This window comes from Mercenaria mercenaria, chromosome 15, assembly GCF_021730395.1.
Source record: "Mercenaria mercenaria strain notata chromosome 15, MADL_Memer_1, whole genome shotgun sequence".
Taxonomy (NCBI): domain Eukaryota; kingdom Metazoa; phylum Mollusca; class Bivalvia; order Venerida; family Veneridae; genus Mercenaria; species Mercenaria mercenaria.
The window spans coordinates 10,349,225-10,373,355 of record NC_069375.1 but is presented as its reverse complement, the minus strand read 5'-3'; the positions used below and the strand labels follow the sequence as shown (position 1 = coordinate 10,373,355).

At 36.4% G+C, this 24,131-nt stretch overlaps 1 protein-coding gene across 1 annotated transcript; it reads left to right on the top strand.

Annotated features, from left to right (window-relative positions):
• The first annotated feature begins 28 nt into the window (after window positions 1–28).
• On the top strand, window positions 29–23,763 carry LOC123546486 (mitoguardin-like). The gene is made up of 13 exons (XM_045332792.2): window positions 29–89; window positions 4,940–5,231; window positions 5,821–5,994; window positions 7,428–7,519; window positions 8,049–8,267; window positions 8,619–8,731; window positions 10,528–10,600; window positions 12,750–12,836; window positions 14,553–14,651; window positions 16,033–16,167; window positions 17,268–17,321; window positions 17,681–17,797; window positions 21,838–23,763. Exons 2-13 carry the CDS (start codon window positions 4,991–4,993, stop codon window positions 21,982–21,984), a joined length of 1,551 nt encoding a protein of 516 aa, XP_045188727.1. The 5' UTR covers window positions 29–89; window positions 4,940–4,990; the 3' UTR covers window positions 21,985–23,763.
• The last annotated feature ends 368 nt before the right edge of the window (window positions 23,764–24,131 follow it).

Below are 24,131 nucleotides of genomic sequence, written 5' to 3'. Positions count from 1 at the left end.
ATCAATAAAACGATTGTTCTTTAAAAGCGTTTGTTTGACTAAGACGAGAAATTTTGATGAAAAACTTATTCTCCAATTAAATTTACATCGTAAGTGTTTGTTTTGAAGCTTCATCATACAGCGCTCAGCAAAATAATTACTCTAATTAATCCGTATGAAAGTGGATGTTTTGTTTTTCAAAATAAACTGACCGAGACTGGCAGTGCCAATCAATGAATCGATCACTCGGTCATCTGTTAGTTCCCGATGGTACATAGCAGTTATAAATAGGGTACTCTAAATTATCCTGGGGACTAATATACAGATTATATCTAAACCACGCGAATTGATTAATTGATTTGGGCTATGGTTTCAGTGGTTGTAATTTGCATTTTATCTTTATCATGCTGGACACTGTTAATTCTGCCTTTTCGACCAGTGCAGATCATGATCAGCCTGCACATTGTGAAGTCTGATCCTGATCTGCACCGTATGCCATTCAGTTAGTCACCTCTTTTAACAGTTAATGGTACTGTCCAAATTGAAAGATGGGTAAATTCATTATAGAAATTTAGGATAGTAATGGTTAAAACATTAAATTTTTTAATATTGATTTGTATTATTTCAGGTATTATCTTTTAATGAGCAGAGATTTTGATAAAATGTACTAGCACATCTTTTTCTTTTTCATTTAGTAAAGTATCCAGTGAATAATCTGCAGGTCTTTTTGACATTCCTAGAATTATAGCCCATGAGCAGTTGCTAAAACCAAAGAGCTATAAAAAATGTATTTTATACTTCTTTGCTAAAACAGATTGGAAATTAATCTATTTCACCATTTTGACTTTATATAGTATTAAAAAAAATAGTATTCAGTGGGTTTTTTTACACTATAAAAAATTCAAAATCATAGCTGTTAAAAATGTTTTAACCTTTTTCAAGTTGTTGACACTCCTGCCATCAGTGGTAATGATTTCCCCTGCCATCAGTGGTAATGATTCCCATCACTCCAATTATCTACTCAATTTCAAATGTATCCCTAAATATCTTTTCCCATCTAAATCATCCATATCATTATGTTAACTCGCTAATTAACACATTCTAAAAATAGCCCATACATACACGTCACTGATGTCATCAGAGGTGACCTTGTTAAACTTTTATCGATAGAGTGATAAATTACGTCAGCATCAGTGTGTAATTAGTGACTTAATATGATGCTTAGAATTTTGATTTTTAGCAACAGGAATGTAAAAACTGTCTGGCTAAGGCTGGCATCTGTCCAAAATTACACTAAAGGTATGTTTATTATTGAAAAATGATTTTCCGGGAGATATTTAAGTTTTCCGTACGTCCGGGAAATTGGGTCTGAATCCGGGAAACTCCCGGACAATCCGGGAAACTTGACATGTATGAATTTGAGGATGTATTAATTATGTTAAGTCAGGGGACATTTTTGCAAATTCAATAAATTTACCTTTTAGAAGACCGAAAAAGTCTAGTATATGCGACAAGCAAATTTGTACAAATATTGTCTTGACATACACACGTTAAGAAATTATAAATTAAAGACACTGATTCTGGTATGCCTGGTATGTGGCCTATGGAGATGATAAGGTCTGCGTATTGGCGATAAGGGCCAATACACAAGTCAGGACCATTGGTAGACTTGCTTCTGTTTATCATAATAAGCTACTGTATAGCTACTGTGCAGTAAATAAATTGCAGGTGATATTTCTCACCTTTATAGCAAATCAGTTCTCACCTTTATAACGAGTTTAGAAAAGCTTGATTGAATTAGGGCTAAATAAACAAAGTGATAAGATACAACAGTGTTTTATCATATTTTTAATAAAGTAAGTTTTTTTAACAATTACATCTCATTATTGCTGTTTTTTATTATCAAAAATATAAAAAATGCATTCAGGCACATAGCTTTTAGAAGTAATAAATTATTGTGTATTTTGAACAATGATATATCTTTATTGCTGGATTTATTATACATAAAAGAAAGTTAACATTATTTAGACAACACAAGAGGAATTAAGCATTTTTAATATATAACATCCTTCTGTCTATATACCTTCTTTATCTATTAAAAATGCAACTGAACGCTTCTTTAATTTCTAATAAAATCCAGCAATTATCTTTTTAGCTCATCTGATTTTTTGAAAAAAAATGATGAGTTATTGTCATCACTTGAGCGGTTGTCGGCGTCGGCGTCGGTGTCGGCGTCGGCGTCGGCGTTGCCTGGTTAAGTTTTATGTTTAGGTCAGCTTTTCTCCTAAACTATCAAAGCTATTGCTTTGAAACTTGGAATACTTGTTCACCATCATAAGCTGACCCTGTATAGCAAGAAACATAACTCCATCTTGCTTTTTGCAAGATTTATGGCCCCTTTTGTACTTAGAAAATATCAGATTTCTCGGTTAAGTTTTATGTTTAGGTCAACTTTTCTCCTAAACTATCAAAGCTTTTGCTTTGAAACTTGGAATACTTGTTCACCATCATAAGCAGACCCTGTACATCAAGAAACATAACTCCATCTTGCTTTTTGCAAGAATTATTGCCCCTTTTGGACTTAGAAAATCAGTTTTCTTGGTTAAGTTTTATGTTTAGGTCAGCTTTTATCCTAAACTATCAAAGCTATTCCTTTAAAACTTGCAACTCTTGTTCACCATCATAAGCTGACCCTGTACAGCAAGAAACATAACTCCATCCTGCTTTTTGCAAGATTTATGGCCCCTTTTGGACTTAGAAAATATCAGATTTCTTGGTTAAGTTTTATGTTTAGGTCAACTTTTTCTCTTAAACTATCAAAGCTATTGCTTTAAAACTTGCAAGTCTTGTTCACCATCGTAAGCTGACCCTGTACAGCAAGCAACATAACTCCATCCTGCTTTTTGCAATAATTATTGCCCCTTTTGGACTTAGAAAAATCATTTTCTTGGTTGAATATTATGTTTAAGTCAACTTTTCTCATAAACTATCAAAGCTATTGCTTTAAAACTTGCAACAGTTTTTCACCATCATAAGTGGACACTGTACATCAAGAAACATAACTCTATCCTGCGTTTTGCAAGAGTGATGGCCCTTTTTAGACTTAGAAAATCATGGGTAGGACAATATTTCTATTATACAAAAAAAATCAGATGAGCGTCAGCACCCGCAAGGCGGTGCTCTCGTTTTTTTTCGTTTTTATTTTGTTACTTTTGATAAAAAGATCATAATCATTGAATAAACAAACTTGTAATTTCTCTTATTAAGTTTTGAATAATTATTTTATAGTGAGAAATGCTTTGCTATAAGAGTTATAATTTAATTGGCCAGGACATTACTCAACATGACTGAGCAATCAAAATTAGTATCTTATCAGTTAAAATAATTTTGTGCACATGCTGAAAAAAGACTAAAAAAAAAAAACAACAGCATTTCAATTAATAAAATGCAAAACACAGGAAATAACCAATTTACCTGTAGGCAATAAAATTTATGATTCTCTGACAATAATTAGGCTACATGTCAAGTCTACAGGGGTTTTATGGACCCTTATCAGACTGGACCAGACAGGATCTTGTATATTGGGGATTAAAAAGTCTGGTATTTGGGGGGGGGGGGGGTCACTTATATAGGAGATTTTCTTTGTCTTTAAGAGCGTTCCAATTATCTTGCAGGGCCAGGTTTATGAAAGCTAGTATTTCTTAAAAATATTTGACCTAGAATCATGAAACCGTGTAGCAATATTATTCAGCATGTGAATTTGTGCACCTGAGTTTTCTTGCAAGACCAGAGTTATGGCCCTTCGCTTAGTCAAATATATGCATTAAGGGCATTTATAAAAGTTTTTATCCTATGTATCTTCAAAAGCATTTGACATAGAGCAATAAAACAATAGAGGATTTGTTATATAGCATGTGAAGTTGTGCACCTGGTGTTCTTTTTGAGATTCACTTTGTCAGATCAGAGTTAAGGACCTTGACTTAGTGAAAAATACACTAAAAGTGCTTGAAAGTTTGTGTTTCATATATCTTAAAAATATTTCATTTAGAGCCATGAAACCATGTACAGTGGCAAGAAGTGGTGGCACCAGTCAGGCAGAGTCCTGTGGACACACATCTAGTTCCTTTGGGAAATGTGGAGAAATATTATGTTAAAGCAAGACACCCCACTCAGGGCCTCCTCTGCCATCCGCCAGTGTAGCTAAATGCTTCAAATTCAAAGTATTGGCTACAGATTTTTGAAAGTGGCAACAAGAATTTTATTAAAATGTGGCCAACTTTCAGCAATTCAGCTTCAATTTGGCAGTTTCTCTCAAAGATTGGCTATAGTTTTCTGAGGCCCAGTGGAGGCCATGCCACTGTTGCTTATAAAGCGTCCAAAATGAAAAATACAGAATATTTCCATCTTTTTAGATACCCTAAATGTTGGAAAGTATGGTATTGAATCTTAAGTTTTAAGCCTTGTGTGGTTACCTAGAGCTGTTTGTTTTTAGTACTCCTTTACCTGCATTAGTATATCATGACATCACTACCAAGTATATTACTGTATATATATATATATATATATATATATATATATATATATATATATATATAATATATATATATATATATATATATATATATATATATATATATATATATATATATATAAATAAGATCAAATATAACAAAACTTTTAAAGTGCTTAGATCATTAGTTTAGTACACCGTAATTATCACATGTGGTATCTATATTGATATTAAACATCTTACACAATAATAAAAAAGACTCAGGTATTGCATGGAGGTTTTGCTTCAAGTCACATGTTTATTTTCCAGTGTATTTTAAAATGCATTTCCTAAGAGAGAAGACTTATTTACAGGAACATTGTTTATTTTATTTTGTATATTTAGTATTATCTACCAGATCTTCATTATTCTGATTTTAATACAACATGCTATTTTGCACACTCTTTCCAGTGTAAATTATGAAGCCAGAATTTCAACAAGTAAATCTATAACCAGATAAAGATGGATATCAAATTACCAAGTTTGCCAGCTCTGTCTGCAAAGTTTCTTCAGATTCCATACAGGACAAGAGTTACTGCCCTTGGTGTGTCAGCCAGTTTCGCACTTATTGGACTTATAGTTGCATTAATAAAACGTAACAGGCAGGATAAAGAGAAAAATGAAAAAGAGAAAAAACGGACAGAGGTGCAACGGGAGCGGGAAAGGACGGGCAGAATACCTCTATCCAGCAGTCCTAATGGAGGTATTCCAAAGCAGAAAGTTTTGTAGATTGGTTGGAATAATATTGTATTAAATTATTTCTCTCCTGTTTACCAATTAATAATGAATGTGTTATTTCTTTATTTTGAAGTAATTACGTCTGATTTCTCTAGTTTAAAAGAAATCTTTTAAAAGTGCTGAAATAAATTTGATTAGTTTATTGGTAGGATAAACATGTAAAGTGCAAGTTCAGACTTTTGTTTTACAAGTATTTTGCATTGTATCTTTTTTTATGCCCACGAAGGGAGGCATATTAATTTTCAACTGTCAGTCCGCTCGTTCGTTCGTCACAACATTAACTTTTTGCATGAAGGCACTTTACTCGCGAACCACTGTACCCAGGACCTTCAAACTTCACATGCTGATAGTACTTATTGAGTACACTACCCCTACTGACTTTGGGGTCACCAGGTCAAAGGTCAAGGCGCTGCGGGGGCATTTGTCACCATTAGTGACAGCTCTTGTTTTTTTTATATTACTAGAAAAACCTGTTATTTAAGTAAAACTGAATTTCCTCTGAAGAATCAATGTCTTACCTGAAAAACATACATTTTTAAGTTGATTGTTTTCAGACCTTCCATACAGAAGTAGAAGCCCTAGTTCTATAAGATCCCTGTTAAGACAGAAATCCTTGTCTGGATCAACAGGGAGTCTAGGGGCAGCCTCAGTCAGTACTACCTCAACGATTATACATCCAACAGCTGTTGACACATCAGATATGTCTTCACAAGAACTGTGCCAGCTAGGTATTATTTTGCCTATTTTAAGAATATTTTTTTATAGAGCTAAGTCAGAGGAAAAATCTAACTAGTTTTATCCGGCTTCTGTTAAGAATTAATATGTGAGGAGTAATAGTTACTGAGGTGCAGTCTGATTGAAATAAAAACCAATAGAATATTAGATAGTAGCATTTTTAGCTCATCTGATTTTTTGAAAAAAAATGATGAGTTATTGTCATCACTTGAGCGGTTGTCGGCGTCGGCGTCGGCGTCGGTGTTGCCTGGTTAAGTTTTATGTTTAGGTCAGCTTTTCTCCTAAACTATCAAAGCTATTGCTTTGAAACTTGGAATACTTGTTCACCATCATAAGCTGACCCTGTATAGCAAGAAACATAACTCCATCTTGCTTTTTGCAAGATTTATGGCCCCTTTTGTACTTAGAAAATATCAGATTTCTCGGTTAAGTTTTATGTTTAGGTCAACTTTTCTCCTAAACTATCAAAGCTTTTGCTTTGAAACTTGGAGTACTTGTTCACCATCATAAGCAGACCCTGTACATCAAGAAACATAACTCCATCTTGCTTTTTGCAAGAATTATTGCCCCTTTTGGACTTAGAAAATCAGTTTTCTTGGTTAAGTTTTATGTTTAGGTCAGCTTTTATCCTAAACTATCAAAGCTATTCCTTTAAAACTTGCAACACTTGTTCACCATCATAAGCTGACCCTGTGCAGCAAGAAACATAACTCCATCCTGCTTTTTGCAAGATTTATGGCCCCTTTTGGACTTAGAAAATATCAGATTTCTTGGTTAAGTTTTATGTTTAGGTCAACTTTTTCTCTTAAACTATCAAAGCTATTGCTTTAAACCTGCAACTCTTGTTCACGATCATAAGCTGACCCTGTACAGCAAGCAACATAACTCCATCCTGCTTTTTGCAATAATTATTGCCCCTTTTGGACTTAGAAAAATCATTTTCTTGGTTGAATATTATGTTTAAGTCAACTTTTCTCATAAACTATCAAAGCTATTGCTTTAAAACTTGCAACAGTTTTTCACCATCATAAGTGGACACTGTACATCAAGAAACATAACTCTATCCTGCTTTTTGCAAGAGTGATGGCCCTTTTTAGACTTAGAAAATCATGGGTAGGACAATATTTCTATTATACAAAAAAAAAATCAGATGAGCGTCAGCACCCGCAAGGCGGTGCTCTTGTTCATCTTTATCATTGCTGAAAATATCTGAGGTTATTGTCTTTGAAAAATTATGCATTTTAATAATAGTCCATCTGAAGTTTTGTTCATTACAACATATACCTCTGGATTTTTTAGCAATACTATTTTTCAATTATAAAATGCATACCTTTATTTTTAAAAATCATTATGCTCAAGAACTTAGAATCATATTTAGGATGTTTGGTATTAAGAATGTTTTAATTAGTTGTTTCTATGGTAACAGGTTTAGACACCCTACAACTAGCTATCACATACTGGGAGGATGCTGTGATGAAGATGGGATACCTAGATGACAATCCTATACCAGCTATTACTGTAAGTACAACATTTCTGTGGTAAACATTGTAATCATTTGAGCTGTGCCATGAGAAAACCAACATAGTGGCTTTGCGACCAGCATGGATCCAGACCAGCCTGCGCAGTCTGGTCAGGATCCATGCTATTCGCTAATGGTTTCTCTATTGCAGTAGGCTTAAAAAGCGAACAGCATGGGTCCTGACCAGACTGCGCAGATGCGCAGGCTGGTCTGGATCCTTGCTGGTTGCAAACCCGCTATGTTGATTTTCTCATGGCACGGCTCATTTAGTTTTATCATTTCAATAGTACATTTTAGTTTGGTTTTAAAGGTTATACTAAAGAATTTTATTATCAAGGTAATAGTTTAGAATATTTTTTCTATGGTATCAATAAAGTGTATTGTTACCAAAGTGATTGTCAGATATCATGCGCGCACTTTGCCAAGTAATCTGTTTCCATAAAAGTTATTTAAAGATTATAGTTGGACTCTGAATTTTTGTAATTTTCGAAGAATAGATTAAAATTGTGCCTAACTTTCATGATGTAGGATCCAGAGACAAGTGCATTGCAGCATCACTTAGAGCGTCTACTAGAGATGGCTTACCATATGCAGGACTCATACGAACGACAGATGGAGAAAGAGGCAGACTATGTCGCTTTCGACACAGCAATGGCAGCATTTGCAGAAACAGAAAACATGGCCAAAAATAGGTCACTAAGTATCGGATCTTCCAGTGACCTGGATTCCTTTGTCTCAGCAACAGATGTAAGTTTATCAACATCATACAAAGTTGTGTTGTTTAATTGATTTCCATACTTTGAGATTATAAATAATTTTACTAAAAAATACTAAATAGGGTTCTTAAAATGTTAAAGGACTTTGTTTGTGACTTTTGCCTTCGATAAGGTATAACTGGTTTTACCAGGTTTGCAACAAATCTGTGATATAATGCCTGTATGAAGATATAGGGGTGCTTTGCAGACACTTTATATATTTCCTGTAGAAAATTTAATTCATTAACTGAAAATATGAAGCACATTTTTATTAAGAAGTTTGTTGAATCAGCATTGTTATTTAGTGAAAATTGGGGCTCAAATTATTTCTCTTTTTTTCTAGCTGGCAGATTTATCTGACTTGGATACTCACCGAGAAATGTTTAAACATCTTGTGTTGTATGAAGCAGGATTATTGGAGCTGAAACATGGTACTATATCCTGCAGGACACTCAGGTATGCTGTAAACATGGTACTATATCCTGCAGGACACTCAGGTATACTGTAAACATGGTACTATATCCTGCAGGACACTCGGGTATGCTGTAAACATGGTACTATGTCCTTCAGGACACTCTGGTATGCTGTAAACCGGGTACTATATCCTGCAGGACGCTGGTATACTGTAAACATGGTACTTGATCCTCCAGGACACTCAGGTATGCTGTAAACATGCTACCATATCCTGCAGGACACTCCGGTATGCTGTAAACATGGTACTATATCCTGCAGGACACTCGGTATGCAAACATGGTACTATATCCTGCAGGACACTCCGGTATGCTGTAAACATGGTACCATATCCTGCAGGACACTGGTATGCTGTAAACATGGTACTATATCCTGCAGGACACTCCGGTATGCTGTAAACCTGGTAGTTTATCCTGCAGGACACTCTGGTATACTGTAAACCTGGTACTATATCCTGCAGGACACTCCGGTATGCTGTAAACATGGTACTATATCCTGCAGGACACTCCGGTATACTGTAAACATGGTACTATATCCTGCAGGACACTCCGGTATGCTGTAAACATGGTACTATATCCTGCAGGACACTCCGGTATGCTGTAAACATGGTACCATATCCTGCAGGACACTCCGGTATGCTGTAAACATGGTACTATATCCTGCAGGACACTGGTATGCTGTAAACATGGTACTATATCCTGCAGGACACTCTGGTATACTGTAAACCTGGTAGTTTATCCTGCAGGGCCCTCGGGTATGCTGTAAACATGGTACTATATCCTGCAGGACACTCAGGTATGCTGTAAACATGGTACTATATCCTGCAGGACACTCTGGTATACTGTAAACCTGGTACTATATCCTGCAGGGCACTCGGGTATGCTGTAAACATGGTACTATATCCTGCAGGACACTCTGGTACACTGTAAACATGGTACTATATCCTGCAGGACACTCTGGTATACTGTAAACCTGGTACTATATCCTGCAGGACACTCGGGTATGCTGTAAACATGGTACTATATCCTGCAGGACACTCTGGTACACTGTAAACATGGTACTATATCCTGCAGGACACCCTGGTATACTGTAAGACTAAAGAGAAGTTGTACTTTATACTTGTGTATGTAAGCATGAATTATACATATATGTGTAAGCATACAATATACATGTGTTTGTAGGTATCCATTATATTTGTATGTGTTGGCTTACATTACATTCATACTTGTATAATTATGTGGGCATACATTTTACGTGTATGTATAGGCATACATTATACATGTATGTGTGGGCATACATTATATATGTATGTGTTGGAATACATTATACATGTATGTATAGGCATACATTATACATGTATGTGTAGACTTACATGATACATTTTTGTGTAGGCATACATGTAAACATTTCTGTGTATAATTATATACATCTGCTAAAATGTGTTAAACTTACTAGTTATGATAATAGAGTTACTTTCTACAAGTTGACGTACATGTTTCAGACCAGAAATTTGATTTTACAAGTACATTTTGAATGTGTAAAGTTAACTCCTTTTAATTTATGATTTTTTTTTAATTATCAAGTTTCTACTTCAGTAGATTGTTTGTATTTGTACGCAACAACCTTTTGACAAAAGTAAGTCATCACTGTGTAAAAGTCTCAGTATAATTACTAAGCTTGGCAAGTGAAACTATTTTACTCTGATTACCTGTAAGACGTAAAATTGACAGTAGAGCAGGTTTACCAGTATAATTACTATTTGTATCTTTTATATTTTACAGGACAGAGATGAGTCAATGTATGTCAGACACAGAGTTTCTGGCTAAACTACATTGTATAAGACTTGCATTAGAGGTAAACAAAGAATCTCTGTTTGTTATAAAGGAGAATGAACTTATATGTGCACAGCAGTTTTCTGGTTGTAAAATTCATAAAAATGCAACATGGCAATGATACAGATATAGTTAGAAAGGTGTCATCACTTTTTGATTCCGTGTCAATATTTATGTGTAAGTAGTTTTGATGGGAAAACATTACACAGTACAGTAATAAATCTTGACCCTCTGAAAGCTGGAATCCTCTGAAAGTCTGAGTTCAAAAGTCTTATTTTTTTCTGCTATAAATTAAATTCAAAAAGCACACTGAAAACCTGAAACTCTGATTTCTGAAAACTGATTTTGCATGGTCACAAAAGAATATTGAGATGCAATGCAGATTAATACAAAATACTTGACCTGAAAGTTAAGACATTTAAATATATCAGAACTGATACATGTATAACACCTCATAATTTTATAACTCTGTGTGAAATCTTCATCTGTAATAACCAGAATCTTCTGAAAACCACTTTCGGCTTGATCTGGAGAGGGTCTGTTGTTTTTTATGCCCCCCTTTGAAAAAGGAGGGGTATATTGTTTTGCAGATGGTCGGTCGGTCGGTCGGTCGGAATGTAGACCTATCCGTTTCCGGATGATAACTCAAGAACGCTTGGGCCTAGGATCATGAAAGTTGACAGGGAGGTTGGTCATCACCAGTAGATGACCCCTATTGATTTTGAGGTCTGTAGGTCAAAGGTCAAGGTCACAGTGACCCTGAATAGTAAAACGGTTTCCGGATGATAACTCAAGAACGCTTGGGCCTAGGATCATGAAAGTTGATAGGGAGGTTGGTCATCACCAGTAGATGACCCCTATTGATTTTGAGGTCTGTATGTCAAAGGTCAAGGTCACAGTGACCCTGAATAGTAAAACGGTTTCCGGATGATAACTCAAGAACGCTTGGGCCTAGGATCATGAAAGTTGATAGGGAGGTTGGTCATCACCAGTAGATGACCCCTATTGATTTTGAGGTCTGTATGTCAAAGGTCAAGGTCACAGTGACCCTGAATAGTAAAACGGTTTCCGGATGATAACTCAAGAACGCTTGAGCCTAGGATCATGAAAGTTGATAGGGAGGTTGGTCATGACCAGCAGATGACCCCTATTGATTTTGAGGTCAGTATGTTAAAGGTCAAGGTCACAGTGACCCTGAACAGTAAAACAGTTTCTGGATGATAACTCAAGAACGCTTAGGCCTAGGATCATGAAAGTTGATAGGGAGGTTGGTCATGACCAGCAGGTGACCCCTATTGATTTTGAGGTCAGTATGTCAAAGGTCAAGGTCACAGTGACCAGGAACAGTAAAATGCTTTCCAAGCAATAACTCAAGAACGCTTGGGCCTAGTGTCAGGAAAATTGATAGTTAGGTTGGCCATGACCAGCAGATGACCCCTATTGATTTTGAGGTCAGTATGTTAAAGGTCAAGGTCACAGTGACCCTGAACAGTAAAACAGTTTCCGGATGATAACTCAAGAACGCTTAGGCCCAGGATCACGAAAGTTGATAGGGAGGTTGGTCATGACCAGCAGGTGACCCCTATTGATTTTGAGGTCATTAGGTCAAAGGTCAAGGTCACATTGGCCAGGAACAGTTAAATGGTTTCTGATCTTCTTGTCCAAAACCATAGGGCCTAGGGCTTTGATATTTGGTATGTAGCAAAATCTAGTGGTCCTCTACCAAGATTGTTCAGATTATTTCCCTGGGGTCAAATATGGCCCCACCCCTAGGGTCACATGGTTTATATAGCCTTATATAGGAAAAAACTTTGAAAAACCTCTTGTCCAAAACCATAGGGCCTAGGGCTTTGATATTTTGTATATGACATCATCTAGTGATCCTCTACTAAGATTGTTCAAATTATTCCCCAAGGGTCAAATATGGCTCCGCCCTGTTGGTCACATGGTTTACATATACTTATTTACAGTGTGCATATAATTTCTGTTCCTTGTGCAATTACTAAATGCATCAAGGGGGGCATTTCGTGTTCGACGAGCTCTTGTTTTTTGAGGTTTTACTGCATATTATTTTATAGTAAAAATATTGTTATAACAGAAATGATCTCATATCAAGAGGTACATGTATTATTAAGGTCTTTTTTTTCCAATTTTGTCTATTTTGTTTTCAGGATGTTTTTAAAGATGTACAAAACAGAGATTATTTTTCATCAATGGGTAGAAAGATAATTGGAGATCTTCTGCTACAGTCAGATAGGGTAGGTAGAGAAGAAAGATTGTGTAACTTGCACTACTTACACGTTCATGAAAATGATAAAAGAGTAGTTGAGATTCCTAACTTGTATGGTTACATACAGGATGATATGAATTGCGGTTTTGTAGTTTCCTGCTGAGGATATATTGATGTGTTTGAAAAATGTACAAAGCATCAGAGGAAGATTAAGAAGATCTGCTGTCCAGAGAAAATATTCATCAATATTTAGAGTCTTAAACTTTGACTTAGACTTTAATGCTATTTTTTTGCCATGTCATTCTTGAAAATTAACTTTAAACTTTAAAATACAGTCTAACCTGTCTTAAGCAGCCAGCCAAGGGAAGCAGACAATGTGGCCGCTTAAGCCAGGTGACCGCTGATCGGAGGTGCAGCCAATGTATGTATTTTTCAGACTTCTGACCAGTTTAGCCTTTAGACCCATTTCTGTTTGGGTTTCCCATTATTATTTTACCAGGATACAATGACGTGCATTTGCCTTCGCAATACGAATGGTTTTCTTAGCAATCTAAAACTCCGGCGTGGTTTTTTTTACTACAAAAATTGTTACAGACAATTTTCTAACTTCAAAACAAGTTTGTTTACAATTTTCGCCATTTTGGTAAGGGAAGCTACTCTCCGCGCTTATTGTCTATGCTAATATCTAAGATTGCCGTTACGTTCCGTAAAAGATAGAGTGGTTTATATTTTTTTCAAACACAATTAATTTCGTATAAATCTAATAGTATTGTGATGACAGAAGTATAAAAAAAATCACTAATCTTATGCTACTAATTAGTTATCGAGTATTATCTTTAACCGAGGTCAAACTGTGAACAACAAAATTGACACGAGGTGACACGCTAATTGCCGATAATTACTGGCCATTTGATCATAACAAAAAGGGGATTACACCTTTGGTTATCAGTTTTAATTGAGAAGCTCATGTCATTTTGTCGTTCTTAGGTGAAGTCACGCGAAACTTAGCAATCACGTGCTTCCCAAAAATCGGGTATCTTCGGCGATTATTGCCTAAAAATAATTGGTTTTGGAAGAAAAATGGCCGCTGAAAGGGGTCAATTACGGCGGTCGGGAGGCAATTTCGGTGGCCGGTGGCCGCGGATGGCAGGTGGCCGCTGAATAAAGTGATAAAATAGAGGAAAATCCGTTGGGGGCGTCATAAAATGGCCGCTGAACGGAGGTGACCGCTGATCGGAGGTGACCGTTAGTACAGGTTAGACTGTAGTAGAATTTCTCAGTTATTGTTAAATTAGTACAGATTGTAGTGAAACTTTAGACTAATGCACATTTACAGCTACAGACATCCCGGGGAAAATGTCAACAGTACAATATTGCTGTAAACGAAGTTATTGCAACTAGAAAATATGCCATGTTTAATTCTTAGGTGTAGACTTGAAATATGTGGATATGGGCTCTAGTTCTAGACAAAAGCTGCTAAAAGAGATTACGTTTGGCTCTGCTTCCACTGCGTGGTGTTAAATTTGAAGCCATCACAGTCTTATACTGTAAAGTCTGATACTGTAAATTATACAGTATTTGCTAGTTACAGCATTCTTGCTCACTGTTCTGACATTCCAAGTGTTCTTGGATATGTTGCAAACACGTTACATATTACATTATTTTTGATGATCCTAATTTTGTGTAAAATTTCGCATGTTAGAGAGTAAAAACTAGTATTTTCATGTTTGAAGCTATGTTTCAGGATCCAGAAGATTTTTATGCAGCTTACACATCTATGATGGATTATGTAAATAATGCAGACAACTGGAGTAAAATGGAAGATGAACTGAGAGGTCGTGGGGTGGGTAAACTGTCTTATACACATGTTTCCTTTGAGAGCAGGACTCCATGTCATTAAATCTTTACTTGAAACATTCTGTATGTAAAGTCATTTTGTAAGTTAAGGAGACAGCATGGTCAAGTGGTTATGATGGCAGATTAATAATCACTTGCCTCGCAATTGCCCCACACAGCTGTGCATTTAAAACCCTGCTTGGTCTTGGGATGTAAAATTCCTGTGTGTGAGAAAGGCATTCTGCTTGCTGGTGAAAGGTTAGTGGTTTTACCAATAAACCCCCTTTGCCTAGATTAATGCCAAGAGGAGCATCTATATTTTTTTTTCCAACATTAAAGCTTGAAATTTACCATATGACCTCATTTGTGTTAGTGTGACTTTAAACCAAGGAGATAGCAACAACAACAACAGTTTTGTAAGCTGAAATCCCAGTGCTTTTGATTGCTTGTTTCTAAGTAGAGTCTTGGCATTGGCAAAAGGTGTGTGCTGTTCACCATTGTTTGTTGATTGTGGTACGTACCTTAGCTGGAACCCTGAGCTCTGGTATTATCATACTATCAAAAAAAAGGGTAGGAAATATGTTATTTCTGATGTTATTTAAAGAGTAACTTAAAAGGTCAGATGTTTTCTTCTGCTCCTGACACACTGAGGCACAGACCAAAATATCATGATACATGGGTTTTAAACTTGCAGCTTTATTTTCTTGACCAGGGAGGTTGAAAAAGAAAACTACCATTACTTTCTGGAGTGATTTGGCCACCAGGCACATTTATCGTTCTTTGTTTCATGTAGAGATATTGTCTAATACTTGTAATTCGACAAAATTGTTACAGTAAAATAGGAAAATCTCAGAAATAACAAAAATAATAGATATGTACAGTCGACACTGTATTAAGAGACTGCCCAAGGGACTGGTAAAAAGTCATCTCTTAATGGAATGGTCTCGTAATGAATCTCAGTCAGGTAAAGAGAAAAGTTATTTTTAACTATTAATGTATTTTGCGTTTAGCCGATGTGGATGCCATGATGGCGAAAAACTGCATGTATGATTTCAGAATCTGTTTGAAGATCGTGAACAAAGTTAATTGCATTCAGTCAGGTGCAAAAAGTACTCGCCAAGTACACAGGTGAAGAAATGCCCGGCGGGAATTTGGTACCTGGTTGCTTAATAGATACTTTCGTCGAATATTTTACCTGTCGGGACTACATTAATGTGGTCGCTAGTTGTTTAAGAAAATGTTGTTTAATAGAATAAATTCATGTACTGAAAACATTCGGGAGGGATTCTGACCAGTCGTTTAATAAAAAAATCGCTTAATATGTGGTCGCAAGTACGATGTCGATTGTATGTCAAATTATTCAAATTTAATTGTATTTTGCTGCACAGGTGAAGAACTTTACATTTTATGATGTTGTATTAGACTTCATATTAATGGATGCTTTCGATGACCTTGAGAATCCCCCCTCTTCAGTTATAGCCGTGTGTAATAATAGATGGTTGTCAAATGGCTTTAAAGAAACTGTAAGTACATATATGCTCGCATATTTATCAGCCTAGTCCATATGTCCAGGCTCTTCATTGTACACCCCGACAACAAAGTTGTAAGGGGGGGGGTATACTGGTTTCAGGTTGTCTGTCCGTCTGTCCGTAGACGCAATCTTGTGCGCACCATCTCTCCTTATCCCCTTGACAGAATTTAATGAAACTTCAAGTGATCGGTACCAACAGTAGTTGTGCATGGGGCATGTTAGGTTCTTTTAGAAAAAAAATTTGCAGAGTTATGGGACTTTTTTTTTTTGTTACTTTACTATATACATAGACACAATCTTGTGCGCCATCTCTCCTCATCCCCTTGACACAATTTAATGAAACTTCACACAAGTGATCAGTAACAACAGTAGTTGTGCATGGGGCATGTTAGGTTCTTTCAGCGACAAAAATTGCAGAGTTATGGGACTTTGTTTCTTGTTAACATACTATGTACATACAGTCTGCATATGCAATCTTGTGCGTGCCTAATCTACCAAACCCTTACACACAATTTAATTAAACTTCACACAAGTGATCAGTGCCAACCCTAGTTGTGCATGGTGCATGTTACATTCTTTAGATAAATATTCTGCATAGTTATGGGACTTTGTTTTTTGTTACTATACTGTATACATACAGTCTATATATATACAGTCCACATAATTATGCAATCTTCTGTGCGTCTGTGTCAGTGCATGCAGGGGGTACATTCATCACCTTTAGTGATAGCTCTAGTTTTAGTACAGTAATTTGATTTATTGTCATTGCTATTATAGCCATAAGATGGGGTATAGGTTTTCAGTACTTTTTGTATGTAAAATAAGTATAACCAATGACTGAGTATTTACGAAATCTGGCTTATGAATTCTTTTGAATTAAAACAAAGTGGGATAATCCTTATGAAGACGCACAGTAAGAAGTATGACTGTTTTGTAGAAATGTGAAAAAAGCAGACCTAAGAGTTGAGAGTTTACATTGTAATGCTGCAACCTTCATCTTTTGGATAGAATCTGCTAAATCTTAAATTTCTTTTAGGCAATGTAGAATTTAAAAGACAAATCTTGATTATAAAGTATTGCTGTCTATTTCAGGCATTATCTACAGCAGTCTGGTCAGTATTAAAGGCAAAGAGGAGACTGCTGAAGGTAATGATATACATTTGTACTTTCATGGTAGAAAAACTTGTTTTCTGTTAGATTTAAAGAACCCTTATAGTTGCAGTTGTAAGAAATACCTTTGTAGTAGAAATCCCAGTCTTTGTTCTGGCATTGCAGGAGGAAAAACACAATGAAGTTGGAAAATTAGTCCCATGTACAAAGATGAATTTCATGAGGCTCTTTGGCTAAATTTAGAAACCAGTCACAGAACTTTAGCTTCTGATTGGTCGATTCTGAACTCTGTGTATGAATTCAACCAGTGGCAAAGTTTTGTACTGAGATTGGTTTCAAAGTTCAATTGTAAGTCTGAGAGCTTGTTCTAGCTATGATTTCTGTCTGTTTTTCAGTATCCAAACGGCTTTATCAACCATTTCTACAACATCTCTGAAAGTGTAAGTCCAGTGTTAGCCTGGGGATTTCTTGGACCTGAATCAAAATTAAAAGATATTTGCTCATATTTCAAGGTAAGATAATTCTCCATGACACACCTATGAAGTTTTTCAGTCTTTAAGAGAGGTGGGGTAGATTGTTTTGCTCATTGTTGGCTGGTCTGTCGATAGTCCATTTGATTTTTGTTGAGCCCGCTTGTAGTGAGCTCGATATAGTTGTCTCTTTTGGCGGGTCGGTGTATGTGCGTGCATGCATGTGTCCGTGCGTGAGTCAGTCCGATTTTGTCCGGACCATAACATTGACATGCATGGACCAATCTTGTTTATATTTGGCATGAATGTTTACCTCAATGAGGAGTGTCATGCGCAAACCCTATGTTCCTATCTCAAAGGTCAAGGTCACAGTTAGAGATCAAAGGTCAAATTGAAGTTTGTCCAAAGCATTTCTTCTTCATGCATGGTGGGATTTTGACGTAACTTGGCATGAATGTTCACCATTATGAGATGAGTGCCATGCGCAAGAACCAGGTCCCTAGGTCTAAGGTCAAGGTCACACTTGACAGCTGGCTGGCTTGACATTCTGCCCGTGGGCATACTTGTTGATCAATAACTACAGAATGCTTTGTCTGACAATGATTAAACATATTAGGATGGTTGCCTGTGGTCAGTAGATGAACCCAATTGTTTTAAAAGCCAGTAAGTAAAAAGAAAAGGTGACAGTGACTTTGAGACTGAAAATAGTTTCAGTTCAGAAGCTTAAGAACCCTTGGGCCTACTGCCTTCAAACACATAAATAAAATGTAAGCAGTTGAGGATTTTTAAATAATGATCAATAAATAGTTGCATTTTAATCAGGAAACAGTAATCAGTGTTTTAATAAACTTATAACTAGTAAGCTGCTTAAACTTCAACTGATAATTATTTGTTGTGCCCCCCCATGAGTGGTGGGGGCATATAGATTTGGTCTTGTCTGTGCATCCGTGCATCTGTCTGTGCATCTGTCCGTCCAAAGTTCGTGACGCGCCTAGCTCGAAAAGTATTTGATATAATTGATGAAACCTTGCATGAGTCTTTATCATGATATGAACTTGCGCACCTCCTATTTTTCGTCTGGCTCCGCCCCCTATTTTCAGAGTTATGGCCCCTGAAATAGTCAAAAATGCACATTTTTAGCTCATCTGATTTTTTGAAAAAAAATGATGAGTTATTGTCATCACTTGAGCGGTTGTCGGCGTCGGCGTCGGCGTCGGCGTTGCCTGGTTAAGTTTTATGTTTAGGTCAGCTTTTCTCCTAAACTATCAAAGCTATTGCTTTGAAACTTGGAATACTTGTTCACCATCATAAGCTGACCCTGTATAGCAAGAAACATAACTCCATCTTGCTTTTTGCAAGATTTATGGCCCCTTATGTACTTAGAAAATATCAGATTTCTCGGTTAAGTTTTATGTTTAGGTCAACTTTTCTCCTAAACTATCAAAGCTATTGCTTTGAAACTTGGAATACTTGTTCACCATCATAAGCAGACCCTGTACATCAAGAAACATAACTCCATCTTGCTTTTTGCAAGATTTATTGCCCCTTTTGGACTTAGAAAATCAGTTTTCTTGGTTAAGTTTTATGTTTAGGTCAGCTTTTATCCTAAACTATCAAAGCTATTGCTTTAAAACTTGCAACACTTGTTCACCATCATAAGTTGACCCTGTATAGCAAGAAACATAACTCTGTCCTGCTTTTTGCAAGATTTATGGCCCCTTTTGGACTTAGAAAATATCAGATTTCTTGGTTAAGTTTTATGTTTAGGTCAAGTTTTTCTCTTAAACTATCAAAGCTATTGCTTTGAAACTTGCAACACTTGTTCACCATCATAAGCTGACCCTGTACAGGAAGCAACATAACTCCATCCTGCTTTTTGCAATAATTATTGCCCCTTTTGGACTTAGAAAATCATTTTCTTGGTTGAGTATTATGTTTAAGTCAACTTTTCTCATAAACTATCAAAGCTATTGCTTTAAAACTTGCAACAGTTTTTCACCATCATAAGTGGACACTGTACATCAAGAAACATAACTCTATCCTGCTTTTGCAAGAATGATGGCCCTTTTTAGACTTAGAAAATCATGGGTAGGACAATATTTCTATTACACAAAAAAAATCAGATGAGCGTCAGCACCCGCAAGGCGGTGCTCTTGTTACCTTGTGACACGGCTAGCTCAAGAAGTATTTGATATAGATTCATGAAACCTTGCATGAGTCTTAATCATGATATGAACTTGTGCACCTTCTATTTTTCGTCTGGCTCCGCCCCCTATTTTCAGAGTTATGGCCCCTGAAATAGTTAAAAATGCACATTTTCACCTTGTGACATGCCTAGCTCAAAAAGTATTTGATATAGATTCATGAAACCTTGCATGAGTCTTAATCATGATATGAACTTGCACACCTTCTATTTTTCGTGTGGTTCCGTCCCTATTTTCAGAGTTATGGCCCCTGAAATAGTCAAAATTGCACATTTTCACCTTGTGACACGCCTAGCTCAAAAAGTATTTGATATAGATTCATGAAACCTTGCATAAGTCTTAATCGTGATATGAACTTGTGCACCTCCTATTTTCAGAGTAGTGGCCCCTGAAATAGTCAAAAATGCACATTTTTACCTTGTGACATGCCTAGCTCAAAAAGTATTTGATATAGATTCATGAAACCTTGCATGAGCCTTAATCATGATATGAACTTGCGCACCTCCTATTTTCCATTTGGGTCTACCCCCTATTTTTAAGAGTTATGGCCCCTGAAATAGTCAAAAATGTACATTTTCACCTTGTGACGCACCTAGCTCAAAAAGTATTTAATATAAATGGTTGAAAACTTGCATAAGTCTTTATCATGATATAAACCTGCACACTTCTAATTTTTTGGCTGGCTCCACCCCCTATTTTTAAAGTTATGGCCACTGAAATAGTAAAAAATGCACTTTTTCACCTAATTATGTGCCTAGCTCAAAAAGTATTAGATGTAAATTCAGGAAACCTTGCTGGAGTCTTTAATGTGATGTGACCTTGCACACTTTCTTCTTGAGAATCTTAGCTCTTATTACAGAGTTATGGCCCTTGAAATAGCCAAAATAGTGGATTTTTTGTTTGTGATGCTCATAGCTCAAAAAGTATAGGGCCTAGAATAATGAATCCTTTTAATAAAATGTTTGTTGAGACTATACCCCATTAAGACTGCAAACATTTAAATTATTGCCCCTTATTTGTGACAAATGTACCAGTGGGGGGCACACCCTGTGTCCTACAGACACATTCTAGTTTGAAATTGAGAAATCAGTTTACATTGCAATGATCATATTTGATTGATGTCTTTTGTGACTTTATTTTGCAAATTATGTTTTCCCATTCACAAAACTGGTAGACATTTTCCATTCACAATTAATTACTTAGTATGTGGTATTCTTAGGGACAAACATATGTCAAATAATTCTGAAATCATATTATGGGTACAGTCATTCTAACTATTGTTTTCTGTGGGCATCAGGCTTTCATGAGAAGCCATTCCCCAAGAGAAGGGAGGTATTCTGACCCAGTCTATACCAGACACAATTTGCTGATAATTATGTTTACATGCAATCTGGTCATTTAAACTGTCATAATACATTTACACGTAGTTTGATGTGCTGAATCAGTTATACCAAAAATAAAGACAACGTATGATACAACTCTTGTTTATTATTCGTGTATTGTGTCTTAGGCTGTAGTGGAGATTTTGTGATCTGATTGGTAATATGCAATATTTGCTTAGCTCAATAGGGAGAACGCAGATCCATGTATTGCGGGGTCATGAGTTCGACCCCCGTGTGGGGCATATGATCTTTGTGACGATTTAATGAAATACATTTTGTCTGAAATTATTTGTCCTCCACCTCTAACTCATGTGGGGAAGTTGGCAGTTACTTGTTGAGAACAGATTTGTACTGGTATAGAATCCAGGAAGACTTGTTAGGTTAACTGCCTGCCATTATATAACTGAAATATTGTTGAAAATTGTTGTTAAATGCAAAAACAAAAGCAACATATTCTCACAGATTTTCATGCCTGATCATACATTATCTATTCCAGGAGATTGTATTAGGGTTCATACGGGACATGTTCAGTTTTGAGAAGGCCAGATATACTGGTATAGAAGAACTTTCAGAAGATATTGTAAAACTGGCAAAGTTGAGGATGGAATTAGTCTTACAGAAATTAAACCCTGAACCAGTCTGAAAGTATTTCATATTCCTTTTGGATAGTCATTTAGATGAAATTTATTTATTGGAAGAGTGAAGACGCAAAAATTCTTCATGGCTATTCCAGAAGATGTGATGATTGGATAGCCAAACTATTTTTAGTGTGCAAAAAGGAGACATTGTGTCATTGTTCATTTTCTATAATAAAGAGGAATTTTACTTGGAACCAATAGTGAGAATTATGAATTATTAAACTACAGCGTAAGAGTGCTGGTTCAAACTAAAGTGCATAGTTTGCTCTGATGAATAGTAAGAAAAACTGTGGTTACTAGTTTGTAAATTTCAGTGGAGTGTCTGCCTCACCTTACCACTGAACAGAGTATAGCTCTAAGCACAAACCCCAAAAGTAAGCCATGTCTGACTCACTATTACGACTGAAAATTGCATATTGTGTTATACTGGCACGTACGTATAGTCTACAGTGATGTCTGATCTGTGCTGTACTAGCAGTTGACATTTGACCAAACGTGGGTAGTCTGCTAGTTATTATGCCCTCCTTCGAAGAAGGAGGGATATATTGTTTTGCAGATGTTGGTCAGTCTGTCGGTAGGTCGATCGGTATTATTACTGTTTCCGGATGATAACTCAAGAACGCTTAGGCCTAGGATCATGAAAGTTGATAGGGAGGTTGGTCATAACCAGCAGATGACCCCTATTGATTTTGAGATCAGTAATTCAAAGGTCACAGTGACCCGGAACAGTTAAATGGTTTCCGGATAATAACTCAAAAACGCTTGGGCCTAGGATCATGAAAGTTGATAGGGAGGTTGGTCATAACCAGCAGATGACCCCTATTGATTTTGAGTTCAATAGGTCAAAGGTCAAGGTCACAGTGACCCAGAACAGTTAAACCGTTTCTAGATTATAAAGAATGCTTGGGCCTAGGATCATGAAAGTTGATAGGGAGGTTAGTCATGAGCAGCAGATGACCCCTATTGATTTTGAGGTCAGTAGGTCAAAGGTCAAGGTAACAGTGACCCGGAACAGTTAAATGATTTCCAGAGGATAACTCACTGGCACCAGATCAGAAAGAAAATGCCTCCGTACGTGTTATACCCTACCCCTAGGTATTCTATAAGAACCATGGTCATGAATGGGAAAGTGCACTAACCCGTTTCAATCGTACATTTCTCAACTTAAACGCGCAGTTCGATGAATGGGTACCTAGTATATTGAACAAGGGATAATTTATCTTCCATTGTGCACCAGTCACATTGTCCCAATATTCCATATTGCTGAGGTTATCAACATATTTTATGCTTTCGTCAACGTTACTGAAAAAACTTGCTTGACCTTCCCTAATGAACATCCGGTCTAGAGGTCAAGGCAGTGTGCGCATGTTTGGCTAGATGTAAACAAACAAAAACAGAATTTAAAAAAATCACAATTTTACACTAAAACTCAAAATGATGAATGAAATTCATCTTGTATATGATCTTTAATTTGAAATCGTACATTGGTCTGCATCTATTCTGTTTATTTTATTCATTTTGCACATTTATGCTGCATTTTCACTTTTAGCGAACACGTGTAGTAAAATGACGATTGACATACATTTTCATAACAGCCAGTCAGAATGGTTTTGTAATCTAGAACGGAACTTCATTAGGGAAGTTCAAGCAAGTTTTTTGTGTAACGTTGAAATAACTATAAACTACGCGTTGTTTTTCTAAGATAAGATGTATTGAAAAAATGTGACCGGTGCACAATGGAAGATAAATTACCACTTATTTGATATCCTTAGTACACATTTACCGCACTGCGTGTTTTAGGTATAAAATGCGCGATTGAAACTGGTTAGTATATTTTCCCGTTCATGACCATGGTTCTTATAGAATACCTCGGGGTAGGGTATAACACGTACTGAGGCATTTTCTTTCTGATCTGGTGCCAGTGGGATAACTCAAGAACGCTTGGGCCTATGATCATGAAAGTTGATAGGGAGATCGGTCATGACCAGCAAATGATCCCTATTGATTTTGAGACCAGAGGTCAAGGTCACATTGACCCAGAATAGTTAAACCGTTAATCCGGACGATAATTTGAGTCTAGGATCTCGAAAGTTGATAGGGAGGTTAATCATGACCAGCAGATGACCCCTATTGATTTTGAGGTCAGTAGGTC